The sequence below is a fragment of the Monodon monoceros genome, unplaced genomic scaffold (assembly GCF_005190385.1).
Source record: "Monodon monoceros isolate NGI ecotype Baffin Bay Population unplaced genomic scaffold, NGI_Narwhal_1 Super_Scaffold_1, whole genome shotgun sequence".
Taxonomy (NCBI): domain Eukaryota; kingdom Metazoa; phylum Chordata; class Mammalia; order Artiodactyla; family Monodontidae; genus Monodon; species Monodon monoceros.
Window position 1 is genome coordinate 77,289,911 of NW_021703765.1, and position 22,799 is coordinate 77,312,709.

Genomic DNA, 22,799 nt, shown 5'->3' on the forward strand with positions numbered 1-22,799 from the left:
GAAAGAACAGACAGCAAACAAGTAAACAAAGTAAATTACCATAGTGATACATGTCACCCGCCCCCCAAAAAAGCTGGTAAAATGTATAATAATTATGGGGACCTACACTAGATAAATCTGAAGAGCTCCCTGTCTCTCTGAGGAAGTGACATTTCAGTTGACAGCTGAGGCATAGAAGGAGCAGCCATGTGACAGTCTTGGGGAACACCATTCCAGGCAGAGGTAACAGCCAAGGCAAAGGCTTACTTGAGAGCTCAGTAGATGAATCTAATTCTCTGGCTTATTCTCACTTGATTAACCAACCAGAATGGGGGAGAAGGCATGGTGGGAAAGGTACTGTTGTACTGTTTCATCATTTTTAAAATCATTTTAAAAAATTGAAGTACAGTTAATTTACCGTGTTTCAGGTTTACAGCAAAGTGATTCAGATAGATATGTAGATAGATAGATATCCCTTTTCGGTATCCATTATAGGCTATTACATGATATCGAATATAGTTCCCTGTGCTATACAGTAGGTCCTTGTTATTTATCTATTTTATATATAGTAGTATGTATATGTTAATCCCAAACTCCTAATTTATCTCTCTCCCCACCCCACCCCTGCTATCCCCTTTGGGAACCATAAGTTTGTTTTCTGTATCTGTGAGTCTATTTCTGTTTTGTAAATAAGTTCATCTGTATCTTTTTTTTAGATTCCACATATAAGTGATGTTTCATCTTTATATGTTCACCCAGTGAGCTATGCTAAGCACAGTACCAGATACTGTACCAAGGGCTGACACAAAGATGAGCGAGACAGTTCCCTGTCTCAGGGAGTTTTCAGTCCAGTGAGGGAGGTAGATATTCAAATCACTGTGGCCCATGAAATGAGTGAGAACATCCCAGGTAACCACGTCATGCTCTGAGAAAGCCACTCAGATGAGCAATACTTTCTCATCTCATTTCTCCGTATGATGGTGTGAGCAACTTTTTTTGAGGCTGTACACACTAAAATTATTTGCACTTCTTTGTGACCCTGCCAGCTGAGACTATCTGGATTTTTCATGAAATATTTGCAACAATGGATATTGGGTTTGAGATACTGTATAATGACTATATTTGGGGGAAATATCGTTCTAATAATAGCTAACATTTATTGAGCCCTTAGAATCACGTGGCTTGATTCCCTGTAAGGCAGGGTCTCATTATTCCACCTTTTTTGGATGAAAGACTTGGAGCTCAGGTGAGGGAATTTTCCTGAGGTCATTCAAGTCAGATGTGATGACTTCCCAGCTCTATCTGGGTTCGGAGCCCCAGTTCTGGTCCGTACCATCTTTCATAAATTGCCCAGATACTGGTACGATTGCTATCCTCACCCCGGTTCCCAAAGTGGATCCCTCTCTCTCCTTTCCATCCCAGTAACCACCTGGGCTGTCTACACTAGTTAGATCTACCTGCTTCTCTCTTTCCTGTAGGTGGGAAAGTGGAGCGGAGAAGGACTCCTTGTTTCCACACTTGGGAGAAAGTGGAGGGCACCGGGGCAGGCCCTGACCAGGTGGTGCCCACTGTCTGTCTACACTCCACTCCAGTCTCCAGAGGCCCCCTGTGCAGTGTGTGAAGGGTTCGGCCCCAAACTGAGCACCCTGTTCCCTGCCCACCTGTTGAGGAAATCAGTGGGGCTCAATGTTCAAAGTCTTAGAAGAAGGAGGATGGGGCAGGGGAAGCTAATCCTTAAAGTCAAGAGGAAGTAATAAGTCTTTGGGCACCTCGGTAGGGTTGGATGGCCAACTGGATAGAGCTGTGTCGCCTGCTGTGACGCTGAATGTATTCAAATTCAGCTGCTTAAAAAGATGAGCTGGTCATCTTCAGCCTGTAGGTCAGCCAGTCTACAACGTAGAGTCTTTGCTTTCCCTTCCCTGAGCCTCCTTTTACTCCGGACTCTTAGGTGTGAGTCTGGGTGTCTGCCTGTTGGGCCCCGGGTGTGTCGTCAAGGAGTGCCTTCCCCCTGTTTCTCAGGCTGGCGGGCTCCCTGTCTCCTCCCCCACGCCCTCGCTCCCTCCCTCCCTCCCTCTCCTGCGGAGGCTCTTGGCCTGGGTCCCTGAGGCCAGGCGGGTGCAAGTGAAGGGCGCCGGAGGGGTGAGGTTACGTCTCCCTGGAGCCCCGCGCCGCTGGCTTTGTCAGTGACTCGCCGGGAGCCCGCGGCCAGAGCCCCAGACCGCTCCGACCGCCTCCCTGCACCTTGCGCCTCGCCCATGTCTCAGTCCGCTCCCAGCTCGGACTTCAAGAGGGCTTTGGACAGCAGCCCCGAGGCCAACACTGAGAATGACAAGACCGAGGAGGACGTGCCCGTGCCCATGCCCAAGAACTACCTGTGGCTCGCCATCGTCTCTTGTTTTTGCCCCGCATACCCCATCAACATCGTGGCTTTAGTCTTCTCCATCATGGTGAGTGAACGAGGGCCCGCAGCAGCCAGGGAGGAGAGACCTGGGCATGTAGAGACCCTCCTGGGGGACCCTCCTGGGGACTCTTCGCACTCTCCGCCCTCGGCCGCTCCCTTCCTCACGGCCCCGCGTGCACCGGGGGTGTTCTGTCCTCCGCAGCCCCTGCTCACCTTTCTCGGGCTCTCCGCACTCTCCTCCCAGCCATCAGCGCCGCCACTGCGGTCCCTGTGGCTCTCAGAGCCCGGCCCAAGCCTCCCCCAGGCCCGCTTTCCACTTCTTCCGGCAGCGTCCGTGGTGCATTCTCTCCGTCCCGGGGAGGTTCTTCCCCGGACATTCCCGCTTCTCTCCCGGCCTCCTCCGACATTCCTGGGCGCTCATCCGATTCTTCTCAGCCTGTTTCTCTGGAGTCTCAAAGCGCGCCACCCTCACAGGCAGCAGCACGCCCCGTCCCCTGAGCGCGCAGGCTCTGCGCCGCTCTTCGCCCCGCCGGGGCTCGGCCTCTCCAGCGCGCGGCACTGTCTGTGTCTTTTAGCACGGAGTCCTTTCTTTGCCGCGCCCGGAGCGCCGCCTCCGCCACTCTCTGAGGGTCCCCAGGCGATCCCCGATGTCCTCTAGGCCCCTGGTCCCACACTTCAGCACGCCCTCTCTGCGGCTCCCGTCCCTTCGCACTTCTTCCTACGCCAGTTCCCTCTGCCTGGCTCTCTTCGGCACCCTTTGACCCCGCTTTCCAGTGAGCCCCGCTCTCCAGGCCTTTCTTGGGCTACCCCTGTGCCCCTCTCACCAGCAGTGTGCGAGCTCACCTTTTACTCTTTCTGCCCCAGCATGTCGTAGTCCCTCTCTCACTTCCTGCGCGGGACCCTATGCCCGCCTCTCTTGGTGTCCCCCAAGGGCTCCCAGGCGCCCCTCCACCGCTGGGTCTTACGGCCTGGGAGCTCCCGGGAACCCACTGGGGACTCCCGCACCCCGTGCAGCTCCGCGCGCCCTTTGCGCTGGCCTCCCGAGCTGCGTGCCTCTCTCTGAGCGTTCCAGTCCCCGCTTCCGAAGCTCGCCTCCACCGCCCTCTTCCGCCCAGGTAGGAGCTCCGTGCGAACCCCACCGGGAGGGCAAGGAGCGCCCGTGAGGTCCTAACCTTATTGACTGGAGCAGCTGGTCGGGCACTGTCCCGGGACAACCCTTGCAGTGAGCTCCCTCCCCACCTCTCCTGACCGAACTCTCCAGCCACAGACCCGGGAGAGTCCGGATTCAGCTCAGTAAAGATCAAGAGCCGTCGCCCCCCTTCCCCCTTCAAGCCCGCCCTCACTTGCCCGTGGGTGGTTCCGTATTCGCTTCGTGGGTACACGCGAAGACCTCATTTGCACGCGCAGCTTGCCCTCTCTCAGACCCCGTTTGTACGCTATCTGCACCAACATTCAAGCGTTCAGCCGCTGAAGTTCTGACTACCTGGGTTCAAATCCCAGTGCCACCATGTACTAGCTAGCTGTATGCATCTCTCTTAACGTCAGTCTCTCTGTCTGTAAAATGAGAATAATCAAAGCCATATGTCTTAGGGTTGTTGTATTAATGAGATAAAGTGTGACCCGCTTGGCACAGTGCCCAGCATGGTGGAGGTATCAGAGCTTTACTCACTTGTCGCTTGCTGAGGGCTTCTCTGATCGCTGTTTAAAATCAAACCCCCCACAAGCTCTATTCTCCCTTCCCCGATAGCTTTTGCCCAAAGCACTCGTCTGCATCTGATATATTATTTCACTTATTAACATGCTTACTGTGTGTGTCCCCTCGTTAGAATATAAGCTCTCTGAGGGCCGGGATATTTGCTTGTTGCTTGTTTTTTGTTGCTGTACCTTTACCTAGAAGAGAATCTGACAGGTGGTAGATGCCCAATAAATATTACAAAATGAATGCCTGAATGAATGCCTGAATGAATGAATGGTGTTAATGGGTCACAATGTCTGTTTTACTCCTGCTGCTCTATCCTGTACTGGAGCCCCGGAACCACCGTATCAGGTTCCTTTGGACCAACCAGCCAGTTTCCTCCTTTCCTCTCCCAAGATATCCGGTCTTGGGTTCTTTTTGTTTTTTGTGTTTTTTGGCAGCAAAGCAGGGGGAGGACGCAGCAGCCACATTCTCCAGGCAGCAGCAGACTCTCTGGCTGGTATTGGTGTCCACACTGTGTCCTGGTTTATTAATGAATCGACAGCCGATTTACCCCTTTCCCAATGCCAACGAGAGAACTGCCTGCAAAGGCTCCCCACACCCCACGTTCATCTGAGATGAGCTAAAACTCCAGCGGGTGGTGACAGGTTGGACGCTAGCGATGCTACTTGGTGTGTCCTGGGGGATAAGACTTGTATGTGTTTTGAATAGAAAGCTTTTTCTGGTCCCCTCATCCCCATTCCCTCCACCAAGACTTTTTCACTAGATTTACAGCAAGAGTCCATTCTGTTGTCAGAAAGTAGACACTGGAGTCAGAAAGTTGACTATGGCCAAGTTCCATACCCTTTCAAAGCCTTGGTTTCTTCACCTAGAAAATGAGAATGTAAAAGGTGTTTTAAGTGGAGGCAAAACTGTTGTAAGGATAAAACAGAAGAAAAGCGTGTCAAGCCACCAGCTTTGTGCTAGGTACGGGCAATAATTGTCAGAAAGATGGATAGATTTGGAATCTGGAAACATCATATGCCATGTATGAAAACAAACAGAACATCAAATTAATGAAATCCAAATTCTAAAAAGAGCTTCCTACACCCTCCTCATTGCACTCCCTCTAAGGTACTGGAAGCTTCTTCCCTTTGAAACAGTGCACATCCCGATTTGACAGGTTTCATAATAAAGACTCCAAAGGATGAAGAGGAAGTGGAAGGGTGTGTAAGAGGAAGGTGGCCCACCAAATGCCAGGTGTGTTCTTTCCCTAGGGAGTCTTGTGATGTTCAATCCTGGCTATTTTCAGATCTTACTCATCTGTAATTTGTGATAAATTGAGGCACTAAATAGTGGTGCTATTCCCCATGGAAGCACTTGGACATATTGGGGAGTATTTGTGTATCTCAGTGATTTGGGGCACTACTGGCATTTGGGGAGGGGCTAAGAGTATTAATATTCTACAGTGCTGGAGGCTGTCACCCGAATGAAGAACTGACCTACCCCAAACTCAATAGCACCCCAATCAATAAACACTGGGAGATGATGCATATTGACAAGGCTCAATATAACTCGTTCCCAGAACTGTAAAAAGAGCCAGCAATCTCAAAACAATCAATATCTTTATTTATTAAACCAAGCCTGAGAAGTCTTCTGTAAAATCACAGAGCTGAAGTAGGTGCTAGGGGATAATAAAACTACTTTGAAAAATATACATTTGAGAAGAGTGTTCTTCAAGCTGTGGGCATCTGTGATCTTTTAACCATCCCGTGCAGAGCTAATAGAGTCCCGGTTGTGAGGCAGTGCACCACCGATGAGAATCAGTACCATATGGTTTGTTGTATTGAAACACTGGTGGGTCAAGCATTGTCAGAGGCAGGGACATGAAAGTCTTTGCTTCCCCCAAGTACTGAAAGTCTATTTGTTGCAGTGCACTTAACTGTACTCAATTTCAGGGACACATATCTCAAGAATCTCCCCCAGACTGGGCCATTGCTAGCGCATATTGCACATGTGAATTTGAAAATGGCACCCTTCCTCCATACAGATGCAGCACATGGCTTGGAAAGTAAAGCCCAGGATGGTTTTCAGGCCTCATGCATTGTGGTCCCGCTCATCCCTGGCTATCTCTGTTTATTCCATCTGAAAGATAGAATGCTGGAGACTATCCACATGGCTTTTACCCTGGAGAAAGAATGTTTGCTCATCCTACAAATATTTATTGAGCACCTATTATATGCCAGGCTCTATTCCAGGCATTGGTATACTCCTTTACCTCTGTCAAGTGGTAAATAAGATCAACAAGGTCTCTGCCCTCTGGAAGAAAAAATGTTCCAGGCAAGTTGCAGGAGTGTTGGCAAATTTAGCCTGTTGGTTTTGTAGCTGGAATTTGCTGCCTGGCTCAAGAGACTGGAAGTGAGTCCATGCCGAGCCTCCATTTTTTATGATGTTATGATACAGTCTTTTGCATAGTTGAACCAATTCGGTCACTCTAAGTACAGATACAAAATAGCCAATGAGTTTTAATTAGGTGAATTATAAGCCTTCTTTCAACAGAACTTCTCCCTCACACCAACAGCATCTGTCTAGACACCAACCAGCGAGGTTCACATCTTTTGTGCTTTTTGCTACGTTTGTGATTTCATGCAGCTGTCTCAGTCTTTCTGAGGCTTGATTTTTCAACCCTGTAAACTAAGGGTTGTGACAGTACCAACTCAGGGGCTGTTGTGGAGATTAAACGATAAAAGTTAAATGGTTTCATGGCATTACCTAAAACACAGCTAGAACTCATAAGTATTGATGTGATGATGAACTCAATAAGGATGATGACGCATATATGTTAGGGATACAAGCCATTACCTTTTCCAGTAGCAGTTTTTCTGTTTTTATTGAGACTAGCAAAATTTGATAAAAAATAAAAACAGTGACCAGTAAATGTGTCACTGGAATAAATAACTGCTGTGGTCTGAAGGTAAATATTAATTTCAGACATTCAAGATCTCAAAAAAAACATCTGACATATACCTTTTCTCAGAAAGCTATGGGAGGATGTGCTCCCTGAATACAAGGAAGTAAATCAGGAAAGAGAAAGACACAGGATCCAGAAAATGGCTCCAGCACAGAAAACAAAAGGCAAAGAGAAATCTTCAAAACAAGGCAACAGGTCTCATAAACCAGCAGAAGATGCAGTTGATAATGGATGATTGATCTGAAACCATTGTCAAAATCCATTATCTGGACATGGGCTGGCACAGTAAGCCACAGTCCTGCCCAGAGCCTGACCACACCTGCTCTAGAAGACAAGGTCTGTGGTCAAAAAGAAAGTAAATATCCACAGGATGAAAGACAAACCAAACTGGGCGTTCTTTCTATCTGACCCAGGCTCTACCAGGGCTCATCCATCAACGCTGTGTTTCAACTGGACTTCAGTGGGTTTAAAAGGGAGTTGTTTTTTGTGTACGTTTTTTGTGGGGTTTGATGGGTTTTTGTTTGTTTGTTTTGGGTTTTGTTGTTGTTTTCAGTGACCAAGGCAGAACTTGGAAATAACAGATCTTGGTCGGGGTAGCTGACCCAGGAGGCTTACACTGCTTACAAGTTGAAGCTCTAAATATTGTAGCTCGTTGGGTCTCTCAGTGTGATTTCTCTCTTCCTTCTGTGGCTCTTTCCACATCATTGTCATCTGAGAAATAGGTTATTAATATTATGGACACCTGTGACTTATTTCTTATGAATTCCTGTGCTTGAAGCTCTGAAGAGTGTTAAGATGGTTTCAGATGACAGAGACCTTGCCTGAATTGTGTCAGCTTTGTTGGAAAGCGCTATTATAAATACCCATAGATTTCTATTTTTTAATAAATTTATTTATTTTATTTATTTATTTTTGGCTGCGTTGGGTCTTCGTTGCTGTGTGCGGGCTCTCTCTAGTTGCAGCGAGCCGGGGCTACTCTTCACTGCAGTGTACAGGTTTCTCACTGCAGTGGCTTCTCTTGTTGCAGAGCACAGGCTGTAGGCGCGTAGGCTTCAGTAGTTGTGGCACACGGGCTTAGTTGCTCCGCGGCATGTGGGATCTTCCAGGACCAGAGCTCGAACCTGTGTCCCCTGCATTGGCAGGCAGATTCTTAACCACTGCACCACCAGGGAAGCCCCAATACCCATAAATTTTAGATATGCGCCTCACCCAAGCAGCCCCTTGCCTGGATGGCTACTTTCATAAGTTTCCCCAATATGTGGCAGAGGGTGGCCACTGACACTTGGTATTTGGGAATATAGAGTTTAAACTGCTGTTAGGATCCTTTCAGTAGGTCCTTTCAATCTAATAAGTCCTAGATTATTAGAGGTACAACATGATAATCTGTGTGTTCCTGTAAAAGAAAACATTTTAGGGCTTCCCCGGTGGTGCAGTGGTTGAGAGTCCGCCTGCTGATGCAGGGGACACGGGTTCATGCCCCGGTCCGGGAGGATTCCACATGCCACGGAGCGGCTGGGCCCATGAGCCATGGCCGCTGAGCCTGCACGTCCAGAGCCTGTGCTCCGCAACGGGAGAGGCCACAACAGTGAGAGGCCCGCGTACCGCAAAAAAAAAAAGAAAAGAAAAGAAAACATTTTAATTTACTGATAAAATTTTATAATGGCTTTGTTATAATATGGGAGATATAGATAAAACAAGATTGGCCACTAATGGATGGTTGTTGAAGCTGGGTTATGGGAACATGGAGTTTTGTTACATTATTCTGTTAATTTTTTAATATGTTTGAAAGTTTACATAATAAAAAGGTTTTTTTGTTGTTGTTAAGGAAAAAAGAAAGTCCCTCCCAAAGTTGTTAAACATTGCCCAGATAACAAAACGGCAGCTATTAGATGAGCTGGCAAAACAGGCCATGGTTGAGGTGCAGTTTGTCATTCGTTCATAAGCAAACTATGCCTGACTTGTAATAAATTTTTTTAAGTTTTTATTTTATATTAGAGTATAGCCAATTAACAATGTTGTGATAGTTTCAGGTGCACAGCAAAGGGACTCAGCCATACGTATGCATGTATCCATTCTCCCCCAAACTCCCCTCCCGTCCAGGCTGCCACATAACATTGAGCAGAGCTCCCTGTGCTGTACAGTAGGTCCTTGTTGCTTATCCATTTTAAATACAGCAGCATGTACATGTCAATCCCAAACTCCCTGACTATCCCTTCCCTGCATCCTTCCCCTCTGGAAACCATAAGTCTGTTCTCATAAATCGTTCTCTAAGTCTGTGAGTCTGTTTCTGTTTTGTAAATAGGTTCATTTGTACTATTTCTTTTTAGATTCTGCATATAAGAGGCATCATACGATATTTCTCTTTCTCTGACTTGCTTCACTCAGTATGACAATCTCTAGGTCCACCCATGTTGCTGCAAATGGCATTATTTCATTCTTTTTAATGGCTGAGTAATATTCCATTGTATATATCCACCACACTTTCTTTATCCATGACTTGTAATGAATTTTAACGATGACTTTGAAGGACACCTTCAACTAGTCCTCAAGAGAAGGCCAGGTAGGAGGGCTCATATCCTAGAACAGTGCTCCTCAAAATATAGCCACTTGAAGCTCTTGTTAAAATGCAGATTTCACTCCTCTTTCAAAGCTCAGCTGGAAAGTCACCTCCTTCGTGAAGCCCTTCTTGATTGCCCTGTTGCCCTCACCCTAGGTTGTACTCACTATACTCTGAACAGATTTCTCTCAGAGTACATTTCCTTCTCTGCACCCCTTGTGGCTGCACTGTTAGCCCCGGGAACTTAGCACAGTGTTGATAAGTAATGTATGCTTGATGAATGAATGGATGGACGGATGAATGAATGGCTCCCGAGGCCGAAATTTGTTCCTACCTTTATCTCTGAGGATTACACTCCCTTCCCCTCTCTGTTCTGTGTTTCTGCCAAAACTTTTTTGGAAAATATCCAGGAGACCCAGGCTAATGCCAAGCATTGCTGAGAAGTTAGCCAAGGCTTGGTTCCCAAGGATAGCTTTCCTGGCTCATCTGGAGCTTACCAGCACCCCACACACTGCAGGCCAGTGGGTCCACCTTTGGAAATTGATTTCTGTTCTCAACTAACACTCTTCAGTTCAAAGCTGCTCATCCAGAAGTATGATGCCTTCAGAGCAGGAGCCTGAATATATCTGGAATCTCCAGTTCTGCAAGTTCAGGAATTAAACCATATTTTCCAAAACCATGCTTCTCAAACAACTGGTTCTGCCTGATATAAACAAGTTTTATCAATAAAAAAAGGGGTAGGGAATATGGGGGAAAATTGAGAAGTCAAATGCTAAGTTAAGCAAAAGTGAACTGTTTGCTTTCCTTGGAGGTCTTGTGAAGCCTTTGGCCAACCGCTGTTTCCTGTGGCTCTTGGATGGAACAGTATAGCATAGGACATTTACTAAGCATGTGCCCTAGCATCTTTTGATCCTCAGGCTAATACGCCACAGAACACACTTTGGGAAATACTGTTCTTAATGATACATTGGTTCTCACTTTTAATGAGTTGATCCGTTGTTGCTATTAGAGTAATAATGCAGGGTGTTTCATCCCTAACATTCTTGCCTAAAGACCCACCTCTCTACCTTTCTTCCAACACAGTTTTTTATTTTCCTGCTCAGATGTTGTGCTTTTATTTTTTTATTGAAGTATAGTTGATTTACAGTGTTTCAGGTGTACAGCAAAGTGATTCAGCTTTATATGTATATTCTTTTTCAGATTCTTTTCCATTATAGTTTATTACAAGGTATTGAATGTTCCCTGTACTACACAATAGGTTCTTGTTTATGTATTTTATATATAGTAGTGTGTATCTGTTAAATCCAAATTCCCAATTTCTCCCTTCCCCCTCTTTTTCCCCTTTGGTAACCGTAAGTTTGTTTTCTATGTCTGTGAGTCTATTTCTATTTTGTGAATAAGTTCATTTGTATCATTTTTAAAAAATTCTACACATAAGTGATATATGATATTTGTCTTTTTCTGTCTGACTTCACTTAGTATGATAATCTCTAGGTCCATCCAAGTTGCTGCAAATGGCATTATTTCATTCTTTTCTATGGCTCAGTAATATTCTACTACAGACACACACACACACACACACACACACACACACACACACACACAGACACCACATCTTCTTTATCCATTGATCTGTCGATGGACATTTAGGTTATCTCCATGTCTTGGCTATTGTAAATAGTGCTGCTATGAACATTGGGGTGCATAGATCTTTTTGAATGAGAGTTTTCACCTTTTCTGGATATATGCCCAGGAGTGGGATTGCTGGATCATACGGTAGCTCTATTTTTTGTTTCTTAAGGAACCTCCATACTGTTCTCCATGATGGCTGCACCCATCTACGTTCCCCAGCAAGAGTGTTAGGAGGGTTTCCTTTTCTCCACACCCTCTCCAGCATTTATTGTTTGTAGACTTTTTGATGATGGCCCTTCTAACTGGTGAGAGGTGATAACTCATTGTAGTTTTGAATTGCATTTCTCTAATAATTAGCAGCGTTGAGCGTCTTTTCATGTGCCTGTTGGCCATCTGTATGTCCTCTTTGGAGAAATGTCTATTTAGGTCTTCTGCCCATATTTTGACTGGCTTGTTTGGTTTTTTTTGATGCTGAGCCCAGCACAGATATATATATAGTTTTTGCCACACCACGTGGCATGTGGGATCTTAGTTCCCTGAGCAGGGATCGAACCTGCACCCTCTGCATTGGAAGTGCATTGTCTTAACCACTGGACCACCAGGGAAGTCCCAACGCAGATATTTGTAATGTGTCCCCCAGCCAGACTTCTGCTGATGTTCCTCCTCCCTCATTAGCTTCTTTTCTACAGGTGGAATTCAGAAATTTGTCTTTCTGTTTCCTTTACCCTTTACCTCCTGCTTTCTATTCCCCAAACTAAAGGACACCTCCTATATTTAACTGCCTCTTCTGATAACTTCATTTGTTCTTTGTTCTGGATAATTTTGATAGTGTGCTATTGCTGTTATTATTAGTATTATTAGTATTGTTACATTTGTCCATATATATTTACTTCTCAAAGCATTTTCACATGGACACAATTCCACTTGTTCGTCACAAAATTCCAGCGAGACACAGACGAAAGCGGTTCTCCCCGGTTATCCATGAGGAAACAAGGCTCTGAAAGGCGACCCTAGTGGACAAAATCACACATGACAGTCCTCACCCCCATGAAGTTTACAGTCTGGCCTCTTGAAGCATTATAATCAGATGACCATGCTTGCCCTTGGATAGGAACACAGCCTTGATGTTCTGAGAGCTTTTTCTTTTAATAGCCTTGCTCCATTGATATAAGAAACATTCATGTAATACTCTCCATCAAGCCTGGCAGAATTTCTCTCTAGTTTTTTTATTTTAGTGATAGACAGGCAAAAGGACAATTCTCACTTGTCCTTGAAGATATTTATAGAGAGAAACAGCCCAGAAGCCCAAGAAGGAGACAGATTAGCATGAATAGATGAATGGTGATGACAAGGAAATGTGCCTTATGATCTAAAAGCTTAGTCTCTGAATTCCCAGCACTACCTTTAGGCAAAGAAACTTAGGAGCAAGCAAAATCTAAACAAGAAACCCCAGAGTCCTCTGAAAACTCAGACATTATTACTAAAAATATTTACCGAGTACCCACATCCATCAGGCTATTTTGATGGAACCTGCTCTCTGGGAGTTTGGGATCTAAGACAATATTGATCTATATAAAGAGAGTTCTTACACCTGGACAGAAGTATCTCCGACTATGTTCAGACATGGATGTAAGTTTGCACAGGTGTGTGAGTGAGTGTGTGTGTGTGTGTGTGTGTGTGAGAGAGAGAGAGAGAGAGAAACAGAGGCAGAGAGAGAGACACACACACACAGAAAGAGAGAAAACCTTACTTACTTCCCATTAGGCAAATATCTACTAGAGATAAAGGGATGATAAAGATGAGCATGGTTTTGAAAGAGAGAATAGGTGTTTTGAAGCAAAGGGAACATGTTCTAAAATTAGGATTTCAGTATTGGCAACTCAATAGATCAAAATACTGGCAAAGTCACAATAGCAAATAAAAAATTTAAATACCAGAAATAAACCTAGGAAACAAGCAAGATCTATACAAAGAAAGCTTCACCAAGAGATTAAAAATTTTTTAAAAATTAACTAAGTGGAGAGGCATAGCATTACATATTAGATGTTCATCCCAGCATTAGTTATGAAATGAATTATGAAGTGAGTTAATATGCATGAATCATGGTGCCTGGCTCAGAGTAACTGCTTAATTGATGTTTGTCATTGTTGTGGTTTAAATGTGAAAGATTAAAGATGGAGATAAAGATTGATTCCAACAGAAGAGATTGACTAAATTATAATACATACATTTAGAACATAGAATATTTTATAACTGTTAGAATCATGCTTTTGAGGAATTTTTATGATGCAGGGGAATGTTTAAAGTAAAAGATCAAGTAGGTGAAAAAAGACAATATAAAGTTGTATATGCAGTAAGATCACACGTTCTTACACATTCTGTCAATTAAAAGTATCCACACACCTATATGCACACACACACATGAACATGCATGGGGGGAAAAGTCTGGAAAGCATTCCAAAATGTCTACAGTGATTCTAAGTGGCAGGAATATGGACAGTGTTATAACTGTAAAGGTTAAGGGCACAAATGCTATTATCAGGTCCACCAGGGTTTGATTCCTGGCTCCCTGCTTGCTGTCATGTGACATTGATGAAGCTAACTAACCTCCGAGCCTCAGTTTCCTCATCTGTAAATTGGAAACAATATCACCTACCTCCAGACTTCCCTGGTGGTGCGGTGGTTAAGAATCCTCCTGCCAATGCAGGGGACATGGGTTCGAGCCCTGGTCCAGGAAGATTCCACATGCTGCGGAGCAACTAAGCCCGTGCGCCACAACTACTGAGCCTGCGCTCTAGAGCCCGTGAGCCACAGCTACTGAGCCCGCGTGCCACAACTACTGAAGCCTGCACGCCTAGAGCCTGTGCGCCGCAACAAGAGAAGCCACTGCAATGAGAAGCCTGTGCACCGCAATGAAGAGTAGCCCCTGCTCGCTGCAACTAGAGAAAGCCCGCATGCAGCAGCGAAGACCCAATGCAGCCAAAAATAAATAAATTTATTTATTTAAAAAAATATATATCACCTACCTCCAAGGGGTTGCCCTGTGAATGCAATAGGATAATATATGCAAAGTACTTGGTAAACCTTGGCTATTATAACTTCAGATTTTACTATAATAAGTTTTTACTATTTTCCAATTTTTCTATAATAAATGTTTAGACTTCATTTCTAGTCAGAAATAAGGATTTTTCTAAAGACAATAAAAATCTTCAGCAAGAAGGAAGAAGGGGTAGTGGTAGATAAGTGAATCCTTCTCCACCTTGAAGGGTGGTGCTACTTCTACTTCATACGTTCTTTTTTTTTTAATGTCGGTTCATTGGTTTGTTAATTTATTTATTTTTGGCCGTGTTGGGTCTTCGTTCCTGTGCGAGGGCTTTCTCCAGTTGCGGCAAGCGGGGACCACTCTTCATCGCGGTGCGCGGGCCTCTCACTATCGCGGCCTCTCTTGTTGCAGAGCACAGGCTCTAGACGTGCAGGCTCAGTAGTTGTGGCTCACGGCCCTAGTTGCTCCGCGGCATGTGGGATCTTCCCAGACCAGGGCTCGAACCCGTGTCCCCTGCATCGGCAGGCAGATTCTCAACCACTGCACCACCAGGGAAGCCCCATATGTTCTTATGAAGCTGAAATGGTCAGCTCCGTAGCTCAGTCAAGACAAATGCTATTTTATTCTGATGTTTTGTTCTAGTCTTGAAAATCTCTAAGGATAGAGAAAGCACAGCTTAGCACAGTTTCTGCCCAAAGGAAATGGTTAGAAAATAGCCGTTTTGTTGTTTTGGGTCTGATTTTACTGGGGTTTTACCTAAGCAGAAGCTCACCTCCACTAATATAAGCCCACTTTTTTTTTTAATTGAGATATAATTGGCATGTAATTTTGTGTAAGTTTGACATGTATAACATTTTGGTATGATACATTTATGTATTGCAATACGATTGCCATCATAGCATTAGCTAACACCTATATTATGTCACATCATTACCTTCTCTTTTTTCATGGTGGGAATAATTAAGACCTAGTCGCTTTGATATTTAGAAGTTTGATGTTTATAATACAGCATTGTCTATAATCACAGTACTGTGATTAGATCCCCAGGACTTGTTTATCTACTAGTTGCAAATCTGTACACTTAACATCTCCCCAGGTCCCCAGCTTCCAGGCCCTAGTAACCACCGCTCTACTCTCTGTTTTTGTGACTTTGGCTTTTTTAGATTCCACATATAAGGGATATCATACAGTATTTGTCTTTCTCTGTCTGACTTATCTCACTTAACCTAATGTCCTCAAGGTCCATCCATGTTGTTGCAAATGGCAGGATTTCCTTCTTTCTCATGGCTGTATAGTATTCCATTGTATGTGTGTATATATACCACATCTTTATCCACTCACCTATTGATGGTCCCTTAGGTTGCTTCCATATCTTGGCTTTTGCAAATAATGCTGCAATAAACATGGGAGTGCAGATATCTCTTCAAGATCCTGTTTTCATTTCCTTTGAATATATACACACAGGTGGAATTGCTATATCATGTGGTAGTTCTATTTTTAATTTTTTTCAAGAACCTCCATACTGCTTTCCATAGTTAAGCCCATTTGTTTGTTCTGTCTCTCACCCACTTAGAAGACCCCTGATGCTCCTGAGATGAGTTCTTCGTGCTTTTGAAGGACACGTGGTTCATAATATTTTCCCTTGAGCCACACTATCTCCTCAGTAAGGATCTACCAACAGAGGGAAATGGCAGACACCAGAGAGGATGTCTCCATCACTTCAGACATCCCATGAACCCCCCCAAAAAATCTCTTCCACATCTGTGCTTGATTGTGGCAAAGTCCAAGACCCATTATCAATGAGAAGGAAAACAGAGGAGGCAGGATGTGGCAAACAGACATCTGCATTGCCAAAGACAGAGAAAGCCTGGGTCGCCAGGCTTCTCTTCCATTTATGGCCGTTCCTCGCCCCTGCCACCATGGTAGGAAGCCGATTGCGTGGCAGTTAGCTCTGAAGTTCAAAGAGAAAAGCTGGAAGAAGGAATTCAGACGAGGGAGGAGAGATTTAAGTCAACACAAAGAAGCATCACTTGAGTGTGCTCACTTCCCTTAGAGAAGGTGGCACAGGACCTGGGAAATTTTCAGCTGACATTTCTCAAGGGTAGAAAGCAGGGAACGGGGATTCTCACACATTCATTCATTCATTCATTCATTCAACAGTTTTTGTACACTTACTATGTGCCAGACACTGGCGACCAGGTAGATAAATACAGCTGACACTGGACATCTGTGAGCTAACGGGTTCTCGTGACTAAAAGCAGTCTACATATTAGGTCAGCAAATTAAACACTGCTTCCCCTCAAGAATTCTGAATCACTTAAGAAATAAAACACAGGAAATAAAACAGAGGAGGTGTTTGGAGCATGTGGCTTCAGACTCACAACCAAAGGGATCTACTCTGCCCCCAAATTGGGCAGAATTACCCAATCCTCCATGGGCAGCACAGGACAACCACAGCCTTCCCCTGCTTGTCGAATGGGACAGTCAAAGTCTCAGCTCTTTGGCAACTTACATACGAGTCGGGGAAGACAGGCCATACACAAGTTAGCACATAAACGAGATCGTTTCAGAGTGATAAGCGCTGTGAAGAGAATAAACAGGGAAGTATGAGAGAAGGATTAGTGAGGGCAGGTGGTGAAGAAAACCTACTTTAGAAAGGGTAATGGGCAAAGACTAAAGGATAAGAACTAGCCAGCCATGGAAAGACCTGGACAGAGCCAGGAGGTGCAAAGGCCCTGGGGTGGAATAAGCTTTGTGTGTTCCAGGGACATATGCTATGACATCTATGTCATCCACTTAAAATGGATTTAACTCCCCCAGGAAGGAATCCCAGAATAGGCCACAAAATAAAAAGGTAGGGGGCTTCCCTGGTGGCGCAGTGGTTGAGAGTCCGCCTGCCGATGCAGGGGACACGGGTTCGTGCCCCGGTCCGGGAAGATCCCACATGCCGCGGAGCGGCTGGGCCCGTGAGCCATGGCCGCTGAGCCTGCCCGTCCGGAGCCTGTGCTCCGCAACGGGAGAGGCCACAACAGTGAGAGGCCTGCATACTGCAAAAAATAAATAAATAAATAAATAAATAGAAAGGTAGGGCTCTGTTATCCAGTGGGATGTCACACAAGAGCTCTTAACAGACCATTAACTTTGCTTTGGTCTCAAGCCAGCCTGTTCCCAGATTTAGCATCAATTCTTGGTTTACTCTTACATCGACCATCATTCCAAATTAGAACAATTACTCAAAGTTAATTTGGTCCCTGAAGCAGGATCTGTTTTTGTCTGGATCCCAGTTTCCCTGGGCATTAATGACCTGTGCATTTAAATGGGGCTTACATTTATACACAATAGCCCAGGATTCACTGGTTTTTATCCCTCCCTGCTAAATCAACTTCCCACTGAATTTCTTTCCATATTTCTAGGAGATGTTTCTCACATGCTCACACAAAGCCATTAACACGTGCAGGCCTGGCTGCTGCTTCCGGTGGGCTCTGGGGTAACCGCCAGGCACCCCCATGCTGATTCTAAGCCCTGCCACCATCTCTTGCCAGATCCTGCCAGTTTCTTTGGGCTCCATCATTGACCCACTGGAGCCCTCAATGTGCAAAAGCTCTATCACTTGGTCTTGTTTCTTTAAAAACAAAGCAGTGTACAACTTAGTGGGTTTTGGTATCAGTATATTCACGAGGTTGTGCAATCATCACCACTATTTAATTCCAATAAATTTTTACCACCCCTAAAAGAAATCCCATTCCCATTAGCAGTCACTCCCCATCCCCTTGTCCTCCCAGATCCTGGCAAGCACTAATCTATTTTCTGTCTCTGTGAATTTAGTTTTTGTGGATATTTCATATAAATAGAATCATACATTATGTGATCTTTCATGTTTGGCTTTGTCAGGGAGGGGAAATTTCCCCCCTCTACCCCTCTTGAGTTCTTGTGGCTGGACTAATAATAAAATTGACGCAAGACAGATTAACAGGAGAAAAAGAAACAAATTTTAATTTGTGCACACAGAGTTCTCTAGAAATGGGACCAAAGAAGTGGCCAAGGTAGGCAGCTTTGATACCTTTCAGACAAAGAAACAATAAATTTGTGAAGAAGCGACAGGACAAACTTAGGTTTTGGGTATTCAGTTAGTAAAGAATCTGAACAGGGTTTGGGCTTGGGCTAGTAAATTTTAAAAGAAACAAGGACATTTGAGTATTCCATTTGGGGGGCTGTTATAAATAATGCTGCTATGAATATTCATGTACAACTTTTGTGTGAACATAGGCTTTCCATTTTCTTGGGTATATACCTAGGAGTGGAATTGTCAGGTCATAGAGTAACTCTCTGTTTAACTTTTTGAGGAACTGTCAGTTGCTTTTTTTTCCGAAAGCAGCTGCACCATTTTACATTCCCACCAGCAATGTATGAAGCTTCCAGTTTCTCCACATCCTCAGTAATACTTGTCATCGCCTGTCTTCGTTATTCTAGCCAACCTAGTAGGTATCTTGTTGTGGTTTAGATTTGCATTTCCCTGATGATTGATGAGATTGAGCATCTTTTCATGTGCTTGTTGGCTGTTTGTATATCTTATTTGGAGAAATGTTTATTCAGATTCTTTGCCCATTTTTAATTGTTTGTCTTTTTATTGTTAAGTTGTAAGACTTCTTTATATATTCTGGATATAAGTCCCTTATCAGATATCTAACTTGCAAATATTTTCTCCTCTTTTAGTGGGTGGTCTGGGCCTTGTTTCTTTCACTTGCTTTGTGGCCCTTGTTGGAGGGAACTGTCTGCGTGTTGCAAAGCTTTTAGCGAAACCCTTCCTTTTTTGCCTGTAGCCTTTCTCTCCGTTGCCTTGCGATGTGAACACTAGGCTGGCAGTAGATTCAAAGCAGACACTGTGAGGGTTCAGGCTCTGTACTCAACTCCTGGGTTCAGGTCCCAGCTCTATCCCTTCACCTAATTTCTCTGGGTCTAGGTTTTCCCACCTCTACGACAGGAATGTTAACACAGACCTCTTTGCATTGTTTTCAGAATTACGCGAGATAATGCTGGGCCCTTTTATACTCATCTCAGTTAAGTCTCACCACCAACCTGTGTTGTAGGTACTATTATCCCCATTTTGCGAGTGAGGAAAACTGAGGTTCGGATCCATCCTTCCAAGGCTTTATTCTCCTTTGGGTTCAGCTGCTACCATATTAAAGATCCATATATCTGTTGTATAACGTCTGTAATAAAATTGGGCAGAGCACAATTCACATACACACATACAAATGTTGGGAGGGTAGGTTCCATTTAAGTGAAAAATCGCCAGTGACTCTGTCCTATAAAGTGAAGGCTAAAGAACTAAAATTCCTTCATGAGTGCTTGACCTCGAGCCAAAAACTCTTTCTTCTGGTCATTCAGACAGCAAACCCGTGTCTGCCATTCTAAGGCAGAAGCCCACCCTTCGGAACTCTGACACAGAAAGTTAGGTGACTCAGTTTACCCTTTGTTCTGCCAGTACCAAAATAACAGGTCGTCTTGGTTGGTCAGAAAGTTATGCTGGTCGATTGTTTTGTTTTGGTGTCTGTCTGCTTTGCTTGTGGATTTGTTTGGTTTTCTGACCTCATATAAGGGAATTAAAGGAACCCTAAGTGCCCTCCATTAGGGACTAGAAAGGGAGTGGTGAGTAAAGAGAGACGTGGTGTCTGCCCTCATGGAGCTCACAGTAGCACACACTCAGGTCAATAAGCAACAGTGTCAATAACCGTGAGTCACACCAAGAGCTGTTGACCAAGAAAACGCAGAAGCCTGCAAATAAGCAAAGAGCTCATTGGGATGTTAGGAATTGCAATTGAGGAGACATAGATTCAGATGAAACTGAAAGAATGTTCCAGGGAAGAGAAAGAGTCAGGGACTTATAAAGGCAAAAGCCACAAGGCTGTTAAAGCTGTCTGGCAGGAATTATGATTGATTCTGACTCAAGAAAGGAAATAGCTTGTCCTGAAGGGATGCACTGACATGAGTTATTTTAGGGTAAGTGTCTGATAAGTATCTGGAGTTTCTGGAACAGCAGGCAGATGTTCTGGACGCTACATTAAGACGTAAGTGGTTGAATCTAAAGAAGAGTGGATATATGTATATGTATAACTGATTCACTGTGCTGTACACCTGAAACTAACACAATATTGTAAATCAACTATACTCCAATAAAAATTAAAAAAAAATTTTTTTTAAAAAAATCACCTTCTTTGAAACCATAATTCAAAAGGAGTCGTGTACCACAATGTTCATTGCAGCTCTGTTTACAATAGCCAGGACATGGAAGCAACCTAAGTGTCCATCAACAGATGAATGGATAAAGAAGATGTGGCACATATAGACAATGGAATATTACTCAGCCATAAAAAGAAATGAAATTGAGTTATTTGTAGTGAGGTGGATGGACCTAGAGTCTGTCATACAGAGTGAAGTAAGTTAGAAAGAGAAAAACAAATACCGTATGCTAACACATATGAATGGAATCTAAAAAAAAAAAAAAGGTCATGAAGAACCTAGGGGCAAGATGAGAATAAAGACGCAGACCTACTAGAGAATGGACTTGAGGATATGGGGAGGGGGAAGGGTAAGCTGGGACAGAGTGAGAGAGTGGCATGGACATACATACACTACCAAATGTAAAGAAACTGATAGCTAGTGAGAAGCAGCCGCAGAGCACAGGGAGATCAGCTGGGTGCTTTGTGACCACCTAGAGGGGTGGGTTAGGGAGGGTGGGAGGGAGGGAGACGCAAGAGGGAAGAGATATGGGAACATATGTATATGTATAACTGATTCACTTTGTTATAGAGCAGAAACTAACACACCATTGTAAAGCAATTATACTCCAATAAAGATGTTAAAAAATATCACCTTCTTTGAGAAAAGGTATTATATTAGCAAACAACATTAAGAATAGGGAATTATGCGTTGTTTATGTTGATTATGTCTTTGTTCTCAGAAGAATGATAATTGACCTGGATATGGTTAAACAAGTAATATTATGAAATAATTCAAATGCAAAGGAGGTAGAAAGATTAAATAAAATGCATGACTGTTAAAAAAAAAAAAAAGACATAAATGGTCAAAGTTCAGATTCCATCCAGGCTGAGATGTGCATAAGTCACACTTTCTTAGTGGCCTTGAGAGCTCTCTTAGCAATACCAACTCCATTTTGATTGTCCTTTTCCAGAAGGAAACAGACCAGGGCTGAGTCAGAGCCTAGATCAAGGGACCTACTTAGGATGGGGTGACCTGAGAAGGCTGCCCTGAGGAAGTTGACCTGTAAGCTGAGACAGGAAGAATGAGCAGACATTGGCCACATGGGACGGACAGGGAAGAGAGCTCCAAGCAGAGGAAATAACCTAGACGAGGACCAGGGCCAGGAAGGAGGTAGGGGGTGAGCAGGGAGGAGGGCTCCAGAAGAGGCTGGAGAAGCATGCCACGGGCCAGGCCTTGGAGGGCTTGGAAGGCCACAATTGAGAATGAGAATATGAGTCTCTCCCCAAGGGCAAGGGGAGCCAACGATGGGAGGCCGCTCAGAGCTTCCAGTCCCATCCCCTCACATGCTATCAGATATCAGGAGCTTTCCAGAAAAGCCACTTTCCACTAAGATGTCACTGACTGCTAAGGCGTCACTCTGCTACCTGTCCCAAGTGACAGAAATGCACCTTCTGTGCCTTACCAAGGAGGAAAGGGGACTTAATGGTGGAACTCTTGATTTTTATTGAGGTCTTTTTTTCTTAACACTGGGAAAAATCATGAAGGAGGGCAATTGGGCAAGGGGATGTGGACTCTACCGAAGTATATTTAATAGCTCATTTGTTTTCATCTTCCTCAGTTGGCATATGACATAATAATATCAATATAATAGCTCATACTTATTGGTATTATTTCCCAACCACTGGTCTAAGCACCTACGTGCATTAATTTACTGAATCCATAATGACCAGGAAGCCAAAATAAAAAATAACTGACAGTGTCTTCCATTGTTATTATTTGGTGTTTGGGGGCTAGTTTTATTTGAGGGTGAACGTGGAAATTCTGAGCACGTTTGGTGTTAGAAAAAAACAAAGAAAATGAATGAGTTTTTGTCAGAGAGATCAGTAGCTCAGATGAGAGATATATTTGCCCCAGTTTTTTAATCAGTGGCCAAATTTTTATTAGAATCAAGTCAGCTATCTGGTGCTGGGTTATCAATAATGCATTAAATCTAGCTCTTGGGTTTTGGGGGACATAATGAAGTAGTTATTGTAAGGGCTTTGTCAGTGAATTTACTGTCTTTTGCTTAAGTTTGTAGCCCCTTAGGAAGTTGCCTTTGACAACAGAAACATCATTTGCTTCCCTCTCTCTGAGTCTCAGTGTTCTCACCTATAAAATGGAGGATAAAACGTTTTGCTCCCATGAGGTTACTGTGAAGGTGCAATTATATGATGCACATAAAATGATTAGGTCAGGACCTGGCCTGTACTAATCTATGGTTACTTAAAATATTATCACTGGGGACTTCCCCAGTGGCACAATGGTTAAGAATCCACCTGC

The 22,799-nt window shown here is 44.1% G+C and overlaps 1 protein-coding gene and 1 non-coding gene across 2 annotated transcripts in view; one reads left to right on the forward strand and one right to left on the reverse strand.

Annotated features, from left to right (window-relative positions):
* The first annotated feature begins 2,215 nt into the window (after positions 1 to 2,215).
* The window catches only part of TMEM233 (transmembrane protein 233), a 39,379-nt gene continuing 18,795 nt past the window's right edge, over positions 2,216 to 22,799 (forward strand). Inside the window, exon 1 of the mRNA XM_029219956.1 lies at positions 2,216 to 2,426. Within this exon, the coding sequence (XP_029075789.1) occupies positions 2,235 to 2,426 (192 nt within the window). The 5' untranslated portion in view covers positions 2,216 to 2,234. The remainder of the gene's footprint in view (positions 2,427 to 22,799) is intronic.
* TRNAG-UCC lies at positions 11,748 to 11,820 on the reverse strand. Its single transcript has one exon. It is a non-coding gene; the product is annotated as a tRNA-Gly (tRNA).